This window comes from Vombatus ursinus, unplaced genomic scaffold (genome assembly GCF_900497805.2).
Source record: "Vombatus ursinus unplaced genomic scaffold, bare-nosed wombat genome assembly UNPS02014807.1, whole genome shotgun sequence".
Classification (NCBI taxonomy): Eukaryota; Metazoa; Chordata; class Mammalia; order Diprotodontia; family Vombatidae; genus Vombatus; species Vombatus ursinus.
Window position 1 is genome coordinate 37,309,557 of NW_020954585.1, and position 10,674 is coordinate 37,320,230.

At 37.8% G+C, this 10,674-nt stretch overlaps 1 protein-coding gene across 1 annotated transcript; it reads left to right on the forward strand.

The window, feature by feature from the left end:
- Window positions 1-396: 396 nt before the first annotated feature.
- Window positions 397-9,957, forward strand: SRP19 (signal recognition particle 19). Its single transcript, XM_027874793.1, has 5 exons — window positions 397-528; window positions 1,132-1,207; window positions 7,514-7,585; window positions 7,689-7,800; window positions 9,585-9,957. Exons 1-5 carry the CDS (start codon window positions 491-493, stop codon window positions 9,716-9,718), a joined length of 432 nt encoding a protein of 143 aa, XP_027730594.1. The 5' UTR covers window positions 397-490; the 3' UTR covers window positions 9,719-9,957.
- The last annotated feature ends 717 nt before the right edge of the window (window positions 9,958-10,674 follow it).

The following is a 10,674-nucleotide window of genomic DNA, read 5'->3' on the forward strand; positions in this document are numbered from 1 at the left end:
GCCAGCAGTAGCTGACACCCACCTCCCGGACCGAAGCGGGTGGCTCTCGCAGTTACAGATCTACCGTCCTAAGATGGCGCTCGCCTCCAGCGCTCTCTCCTCCTTCCCCGCTTCCCCTCCCCACTTTCCTTCGCGCTCCCCCCCCAAAAAAGCTCAAGACGAGCCAACACGAACCAGGAAACCAGGTGTGGACTACATCTCAAACTACTTCCTTGATGTCAGTGTTAACTTTCTGCTTCCGTCCACTACGGCCTTAATTGAACTACGCATGCGTGATTCTCGGAGGAGGCGGGCTCGTTTCACAGTTCTCCTAGCGCCAAGTCTTTGAGTGACAGCTCCCAGAACGAACAGGCCGAGGGAGATGGCGGAAATTGCCACTGTGTGGTAGGAGGGATTTCCGCTGGAAGGGACAACCGTGAAGTCAGCAACGGCGCCGGCTGGGCGAGATTTCCTCGCCTCCTGGATTCGAGGAGCGTGAGTCCCTCGGGAGATGGCGTACGCCGATCGGTCTCCGGCGGACAAGGACAGGTAAAGGCCTTCGGTGGGAAGAGGGAGCGGGGGACGGGGCCGGTGTGAGTGGCCTGGCTACTCTCCCTGGCTAAAGTTGCCCGGACGGCGCGGAAGCCTCTGGGCTCTGGCTTCTGGGAAGCCGCGGGGAAGAGGAGGGGCCGGAGGGCGCAGAGGGGAGGGGGGTCGGGGGGTGCAGAGGGGAGAGGGGGCGGAGGAGGGGGAGGAGGGTTTTCGCTCGTCCAGCGAGGGAACCTTGCTCTGGACTCTTTCCGGGGCAGTAGCTGTGAAATGAACCGCAGACTGAGCCCTGGACCACCTCCCAGCCTCCTTCCAGGAATCACCCCTGAAATTCGTGGAGAGAACCCCGGCCGTGGGGACAAAGCCCCTTCCTCCGCTGGGCTTGTTTGGTTCAGTCGCATTAACGTTGCAGTGGGAGGAGCATGCAATCCCAGGGGTCTGGGTTCTAATCCTAACTCTGACTTCGAGGATTTGGGCCAACAGTTTAACATCTGTTTCTCAATCTCCTCATTTCTAAAAAGATTGGGTTGGACTGCATAATCTCAAAGATTTCTTTCCACTCTAAATCCTGTGTTATAAAACCTACTTCTTTGTTTCTCTTAGGTTCATTTGCATTTATCCTGCATATTTAAATAACAAGAAGACCATTGCTGAGGGAAGACGGATCCCAATAGACAAAGTAAGGGCAAATGGAGCTTAAAGGTGGGATGTCCATTTTGTGAAAGCTGTTCAGACGACTTTTTCTTTGCTTTCCCAAGCTTCCGAATTCGAAAACAGCAGCTAAAAGGGTTGATATTTGAGAAATTGGAAAGTGTAATAGAGCTATATATATGTGATATTAAAAGCTTGAAATTGTTAAAGGGATTATAATACAGAAGATGACAAAGCTAAAATAATAATAGCTAACTTTTATTTAGTGTCTACTGTATTCCAGGCACTCTTTAAAACACTACTGAGGTAGGTGTTGTCATTACCCTTATTTTACAGAGGAGGAAGCTGAGGCAGAGGTTAAGTGACTTGCCCAGGGTCACACAGCTAGTAAGAGTCTGAGACTAGATTTGAATTTAGTCTCTCTGACTCCAGACCTGATGTCTTTCTACTGGCCACCTAAGCTGCCTCATAGACTTATCCAGGTTTATCCAGGAACTAGTGTTTCTTTTGAGAAAATGAATTTGACAGTAATACATGTTTTGGAATACTATAGCTTCCAGAGCTTAGAATAAAGTTATTTTACATTGCTAAATAAGTTGTAAATTTAGAGATATGCACATTTCTGAATTATAGAATACAGAGAAATAAAGGTAATGCTATTATCCCTTAAGATGATTTAGGAGAATTGAACTTGCTAATTGGTAGTTATAAAGTTAAGCCTGCAATACCTGTTTCTAAAACTTCCTAGTATTGTTAAATTTTTCCTGTAACTCAACTAAGATTCTAACATAACCAGGGTTCTTTTTAATTGCCATTGAATAATTCATATCTGGAATGTAAATTTTTTGGGGGAAAATAAAATAGGTGAGCCATAATTGGATTTTTTTTAAAAAGAGAAAACCAAATTGCTAGTATCAAAATTGAAAAAAAGGTGAATTCATAACCAATAAATAAATAAGAAAAAATAAGAAATAAAAGCATTTATTAGGAGTTGTTTCTCCCATGTGCCAATAAAATTGACAGTCTAAATAAAATGGATTAATGTTTACAAAATTATAAATTGCCCAGAATACCAGAATGGGAAATAAATACTTTAATAAACTTATCTTAGAAAAAGAAATGGAACAAGGCATAAATGAACACCTTAAGGCAAAATCCAGATGGATCTACAAATGAATTCTACCAAACATTTAAAGACCAATTCTGTTACTTTATACAAGGTTTGAAAAATAGTTAAAGAAAGGATCCTACTAAATTCCTTCTTTGATATGAATTTAGTCTTGATATCTAAACTGGGGAGGGGGGACACAGAATACTTAATAGGGCAATTTCCCTAGTGAATCAGTGATACAAAAATTTAAATAAGATATTAGACTATAGCAATATATTATAACCAGGCTGGATGTAACCAAGGATGCAGAGCTGGTTCAATATTAAATAACTATAAACATAACTGATCATATTAATAACAAAACTAACAAAAATCATATACTTATGTCAATAGATTCAGAAAAGGCTTTTGACAAAATCTAATAACCATTCCTGTTAATAACACTAGAAAATCTAGGTTTATTCCTAGAGCTTTATTCATAATGATAAATAGTATCTTATCTAAAACCAAGAGTAAGAATTATCTCAAGTGGAGGTAAGCTAAAGCTTTTGCCGTAAGATCATAAGTAAAGGAAAAATTATCCCCATTATCCCCATTACTCTTCAGTACTTTAGTCAAGAAAAAGATATTGATGGCAATAGGCAGAGAGGAAACAAAACCATCAGTTTTTGCAGATGGTATAGTTTACTTAGAGAACCTAATAATAATAATAGCTAACATGTATATAGCACTTACTATGTGCCAGACATCTTATTTGATTCTCAGAACCTTGGAAGGTAGGTGCTTTAATTTCCATTTGACAGAAAAGGAAATTGAGGCATTAGGGCCTAGGGTCACACGGCTATTAAATGTCTGAGGCCTGATTTGAGTTTTAAGTCTTCCTGACTCTAGGCCCAGAACTGTATCCACTCTACCAGCAAGCTTCCCCAGAGAGTCAGTTGAAAAATTAATTGAAACAATTTACAGCAGGCCTTCACAACCTACTGTAAGCAGCTTGTGGGCATACCAAAGGATTTTGGACAGCCTTCAAAAAATGTAGAGGATGTTTTCCTCTACATTTTTCGTGAGCCCTTCCAAATCCTGCGGATCACAAGTTGTGCAGGCCTGATTTACAGCTTCAGCACAATTGCAAGATATAAAGTAAGCCAATACAAATCATCTGCATTTCTATATGTTAACCAACAAAATCCCATCAGGAAGATGAAGAAAGTGAAATTCTATTTACACTAACTATGGACAGTATAAAAAACTTGGGAGTCTACCTACCATGACACACACTGAAACTATATGAACACAATTACAAAATATTTTTCACACAGATAAAGACACATCTAAATAATTGGAGAAATATTAGTTGATCATGGGTAGACCAACCCAATATTTTTAAAATGACAATACTACCTACTTACTTAACGCCATGCCATTTAAATTACCAAAGAATTACTTTATAGAGCTAGAAAAAAAAAAGAAGAAGATTATCAAGGGAATCAGTGGGAAAAAATGGGAAGGAAGGGGGCCTGGCAGTACCAGACCTCACCCTACACTCCAAAGCTGTAATTGGCGAAACAATTTGTTACTGTGTGAAAAATAGAGTGGTTGATCAAGGGATTAAGTACACAATATACAGAAGCAAATAAATACTGCGGCCTTGTGTTTGATAAACCCAAGGAGCCCATCTATTGGGGCAAAAACTTAATATTAAACAAAAAACTGTCAGGAAAACTAGAAACTAGGTATATAGATTCTTATGCCAAGACAAGCCCCAGATGGGTATATTATTTAGATATAAAGGGTCTAAAATCATAAGCAAATTAGTGATGTATGGAAGAAATTGCCTGTCAGATCTGTGTTTAAAGGAAGAGTTCATGACCAAACGAGAGAGAGGTTCACAGGAAGTAAAATGGATAATTTTGATTACATAAAATATAAAAAAATTTTGCACAGGCAAAACTAGTGCGGCTAAAATTCGAAGAAAAGCAGTAAACTAACAGCACGTTTCTTTGATAAAGGTCTAATTTCTGAGATATATGAGGAACTGAATCAGATTATCAGAAAAAGATCTATTTTCCAGTTGACAGATGGTCACAGAATATGACTAGGCACATTGCAGAGGTAGAAATCCAAGCTCTCAACAGTCATGTGAAAAAAAAAATGCTTTAAATCACTAATAATTAGAGAAATGCAAATTAAAACTCTGTGGTACCACCCTCATGCCTATTAAGTTTGCAAGGCTGACAAAAAAGGAAAATGATAAGTAATGGCAGAAGTATGAGAGAACAGGTAGACTAATGGTAGAGCTGTTAACTAGTCATCCATTCTGGAAAACTGTTTGGGACTATGACATATCATTTGACCCAGCAATTACGTTACTAGGTCTGTATCCCAGAGAGATCAAAGAAAGGGGAAAGAATCCATATGTTTAAAAAAAAAATAGTCATAGCCGCTCTTTTTGTGTTGGCAAAAAATTGGAAATTGAGAAGAAGTCCATCAATAGGGAACGGCTGAACAAATTAGGGTTTATAAATGTGATGGAATACTGTTGTGCTGTAAAAAAGTATGAAGGAGATGGTTTCAGGAAAACATGAAAAGCTTGTATAACTTATGCAAAGTGAAGTGAGCCAAACCAAGAGAACAATTTATGTAATAACCCTTAATATTATAAAGTTAATCAACTTTGAAAGATAATAGTAACTGATGAATACAGTGACCAACCACAAGGACTCATGATGAAAAATGCTATCCCCTTCCAGATAGAGAGGTTATTGTCTCAGAGAGCAGATTGAAGTAGATTTCCTTCTCTTTTTTTTTTTCATTTTGGATATGGCTAATGTGGAAATTTGTTTTGTATGACTATACCTATTTGTAATGGATTTTGTTTTTCTTACCTTCTCAGTGAGTAGGGGAGAAGGGAGGAAGTAATGAATTTGGGAATGAAAATAAAATTGAATTTAAATAAATAAGTTAAAATTATTAAAAAGAATGTAAATCCATTGTGACTGGTGCAGCCAATCTGTGATTCAAATCAATTCAGCGATCCTATAATGTAGAGCAAGACATTGTGTTAGGCACTAGGGATGCAAAAATTGTATTGAAGGCTCTGCCTTCAATGTAAGTAGATCTTAAGTTTACTGGGGATAAAGAGGTACACATAGTAAAACTAAGGGGATTGGGAAAGGCTTTATGGAAGCTTCCATATACGCTGAGGCTTGAAAATAATAATATTGAGAATATTTATATAGTGCTTACTATGTGCTATGCACTGTGTTAAGTGCTTTACAGTTACCTCATTTGATCTTCACAACCACCTTGGGAGATAAGTGCTATTATGATCCTCATTTTATAGATGAGAAAACTGAGACACCAGGGGTTAGATGACTTGCCCAGGACCACATAACTAGTAAGTATCTGAGGCTGGATTTGAACTCAGGTTTTCCTAACTCCAGGCCTTGGGCTTATCTACTGTACCATCTAACTGCCTGCCCTACTCCACCTTCCATGTAAGGATTCCAAGACACCATATTGAGAAGGGAAGTGTATTTAAAGTATGGAGAATAGAAGCGAGAAATGGAATGTTAGTTTAGGTGAATAGCAAATGGATTAGGTTGGCTAGAATATGAGGTGTGAAATGAAGGGGGAGCAATGTGAAATAAGTCATGAAAGGTTGCCATGAAAGGGCTTTAAGTGCCTGGTTGAGAATGCATTTGATCCTAGAGAGAATATGAAACTTCTAGCAATTTTTGAACCAAGGAATTACATGCCAAACCTGTGCTTTATAAAGGAGGATCAGAGAATTCGATGGGACCTCAAAGGAAGGTACCTAATCTAGTTATACCCTTTTTTTTCAGTTGAGGAAATTGAGGCTCAGAAAGGTTACATGACTTGCTCAGGGTCACACAGATAGTGCACATCAGAAGTGGAATTTGAACCCTGGTCTTGTGATTGCAGAAATGATATTCTTTCCATTCCACCATTTTGTCAGCTATGGGAAGGATGGCATGGAAAAGAGAGACACTGGAAGTGGGAAAAGTGTAGGGAAAAAGTCAGTGGGGTATTGCATTAGTTCCACTGAGGTGATAATCTCATATCTAAATTAGTTGGTTAACCCTAGGTTACTAGTTGTATGAGGGCACAGGAGGTTGATGTGAAAGAGATATGGAGGCAGAAGTTACAGGACTAGTCAACTAATTTGCATATGGGAAATTAGGGAGTGGGGATGAGTTGAGGATGATTCTGAGATTATGAACTTGGTTGACTAATGCTAATTAGTGGTCCTCTAAACAGAAATAGGAAAATTTGGTGGAAGGATAGGTTTAGCAGGGGAAGATTTGTTCCATTTGGAACATGTTGATGCTTATGGGAATCCAGATAGAGATCTCAGCAGGCACTTACTGACACCGAACTAGTTCAGAAGAAAGAGTTAATATAGATTTGCAAGTCATTTTCCTAAAGATGGTAATTGAACCTATTAGAGCTGATGAGGTTACTGAGAGAATTGTAGAAAATTGTAGAAAAAAAGGATGGCTCAGCCTTGGGGGACAACCACCATCAGGAGACTGGGCATGGATGATGATCCAGTGGAAGAGACTGAAGGAGTGGTTAGAGAATCAATAGAAAACTCTATTCAAGGGAATAGAGTATATTGATGAGAAGGGGGTAGTTAATTATTGAACAGCTTCTGGGAAGTCAAAGAAGATGAGGACTTAGGTGGTGGGAGGAAAACCATTGAACTTAGCTCATGAGAACTTTGGGTGTTCTTGAAGAGAACCATTTCAGTCAAGTGGTAAGGTTGAAGCCAAATTGAGAGGGGTTGAGAAGTGAGAGATAGGCGTTTGTCTATAAAGTATAGATTTTTTTAAATGAGGAAGATGTTGGTAAGTTGGTAGGAAGGTTATCTGTTAAGAGGAAAGTGAGTGGTGTAGGGGACTTGAGGGAAGAGAAAGTTTACAACAGCCATTGTGGGAGTCACTCATGGTACTTAAGGATTGCTGTGGAGCAGTAAAGGACCAGTTGAAATTAGATTAACATTTGTAATCAACCCATGCAGCACAGTTGTGTGACTTCCCCATTAGTGTTTAGTAGAATGCAAAATCGACAGGGAGAACTATATATGGTGGATGTAATGCGGTGTTTGTTGTTAGTAAGCTTTGTGCCATGGTTGGATGTATGTAACATTCTTCAGCTAAAGGATAAACTTTTTTTTTTTTAATACAAAAACTGTTTCAGGCTGTTGAGAATCCTACAGCTACAGAGATCCAAGATGTATGCCTGGCAGTTGGACTTAATGTGCACATTGAGGTACAGTGAAATTCCTTAATACTTAATTTACTCATTTCAGTGATAGATTTCACATTGTCTGTCATTTGAAACAAAATAAGTGCTTTTCTGTTTTGGATCCTAGAAAAATAAAATGTACTCCAGAGAGTGGAATCGTGATTTACAGTATAGGGGCAGAGTACGGGTTCAGCTAAAGCAGGAAGATGGCAGCCTGTGCCTTGTACAGTTTCCATCACGTAAGTCAGAGGGTTATTTTTGATGAATACTAGTAAGACTAGAGTAAAGTTTGAGTGTATTGTTGCCTTACTAGTCTTATGACCTTATTGTCTCTATTTTTACTAAGCATTAATGTAAGACTTCTTTTTGAAATCATATAAAAAGTTTTACATGATCTGACTCTTCAAAGAGGAGGAATTATACTCATTAGATGTGTTTTTTTTAAATAGCATTTTTCCCAGTTACATGTAAAGAGTTTTTTTTTTAATGTTCATGTTTTTTTTTTCTTTTTAATTTTGAATTCCGAAATCTTACTCACCCACCCCTCCCCTTTCCCTGAGATGGTACAAAATTTGATATGGGTTATACATGTGCAGTCGTGTAAATAATTTCCATGTTAGTCATTTTGTGGAAGAAAACTTAGAGAAAGAGAGAAAGGGGGAGGGAGAGAGAAAGAGAAATATGTTTTGGTCTTTATTCAGACTCCATGAGTTCTTTCTCTGAGTCCTTTGAAATTGTCTTGGATCATTCTGTAGCTGATAGTTAAGTCATTCAGAGTTGATCATAGTACAATATTGCTGTTACTGTGTCCCACTTCTGGTTCTGCTCATTTCATTTTGCATCAGTTCACGTAAGTCTTTTCAGGTTTTTCTGAGAGCATCCTGCTTGTCGTTTCTCATACCATAATAGTATTACATCACAGTCATATACCACAACTTGTTTAGCCATTTCCCAATTGATAAATTTTCCCTCCATAGCTAATTCTTAGCCACCACAAAAAAGAGCTAATATAAATATTTTAGTACAGATAGGTCCTTCTACCTCTCGCCCCTTTTTTTTAATCTCTTTGAAATATGGCTAGTAGTGGTATTGCTGGGTCAAAGAGTTTTTTGTAGGCTTTTAGTTTAGTTCCAAATTATTCCAGAATGGTTGGATCAGTTCACAACTCCACCAACAGTGTGTTAGTGTCCCAATTTTCCTCTTCCCTCCAACATTTTCATTTTCCTTTTCTGTCATATTAGCCAATCTGATAAGTGTGAGGTTATATCCATTAAATATTAAAGAGAGTAAGAGGTAGTACTTACATTTTTCTTAAAACTGGCTTTAGGATTTTATTTTTTTGGTCCAAATATGTGATTTTATTATTGGTGGATAGGTAACTCCTGATGAGGAGGTGTCCCCTTTACCAACTCTTCCACACATTATGGTTGCATAGGTTAATGAGATGTTGTCTTATCTAGGATGACACAGCTAGTAAGTTCTAGAGACAGGACTTGAATCCAGGTCATCCTGACTGTAAGAGCAGCTCAGTTTAGGAGTAAAGCACAGATTGACAGCCAGACAGATGGATGATTTGGGTAATCCAGAGTGAGCTATAGATAATAACCAGTGATTTCTGTAATTTACAAGTCTTGAAAAACCACAATTACCCATTGTAGGGCACTTGCATAATAGGTCTCTGGTATAACATTCTCTCCCAGATTCTGTTTGTAACTCATGATAATGGAGCATAAATTCAATAATCCTTTAGTCTTACAAAGCTGAAATTTAAGTATACAAACTTGTTTCAGAGTTCTTTGTCATTTTAATGTCACTTTGGACCTGTTATAGACTCAGTACTTCTGTGTCTCCAGTAGATGATCCGTTTATGCCAGACTTTACCATCTACAGTTCATTTGATTTTTTTTTTTTTTAATGCAAACTATTTTGTTGATTTGATGGCCTGGTGATTTTATAACTTAGGAGTTACTTGATTGCATCCTTCACTCACAAACACAAGCTAAATCTAACTTCTGATTTCTAGGTAAGTCAGTAATGTTGTATGCAGCTGAAATGATACCCAAACTAAAAACAAGGACACAAAAAACAGGAGGTGGTGACCAAAGTCTTCAACAAGGAGAGGGAGGTAAAAAAGGAAAAGGGAAGAAGAAGAAGTGATCCAGTGATACCTGATTGCTGAATATATGCCAGTACTACACGAGATAAGAATGAACATTGATGATTTGCTCCCGAAGTGAATGATGAAAAAGGAAACTGAAGAAGTTGTATGATTTGTTACCTTCACTTAACTGGAATATGTATGTTTGTGCCTCTCAACTTCAACAGAACAGTCAACCAACTTGAGTTCATGAAATAAAAAAATTGGCATTGGAAAGTTGCGTCTAGCCTTCATATAGCACAAAGCCAGCAGAAGTCCTCTGCAGACCAGCACTGAATTGTTGGGGGAATATGTATGTATCTTTATAAAAGTCATTACTCAGTGGACTACACAACTTTTAAGTCATTTGCTCTCCTGTGCTGTTTGTCACACTATAAGTGTCTTAGATTAGAAAAAAAGTTATACTTTCTGAATATATTCTGTTTGAATTAAACAGATTCATCCATCTTTAATTTATAGACTGCTCAACTTTTGTTAATGTTTAAGTTCATGAAATAAAGGATTTGAAATTGATTTTTGAAGCTTTCTGTTATGAAGGAATTATTTAAATTCTATAGAGATTAGTTGAATAGTAAAAGAAAATGGACAATGGTAGAACAGCCAGAGTGAAAATCAAAGTGAATAGAAGATGGTTACATAAAACAGCTTTGGGGTTTATGTAGATAGCTTTCTCTTTTCCTGCTGCTACAATAGAATTGAGATATAATGTATTATGTTCTAGTTCTGTGATACACAGGAAAAATATAAACTTTGTGTTGATTGGTTTTCTGTGAATAGAAACAAATTACACCAATTCATTAGTGTTTTGACCTCACTTGTTGTTTTACTCTTTTGAGTTAGATTATTTCAATTGACTAGGTAGGTGGTATTTAGATATTAACTAGTCCAGCTTTGTTTTACTAATGAAACTGAGAGCCAAAGAATTTAACTGTGCATTTAGGAAGGGACCAAGCTA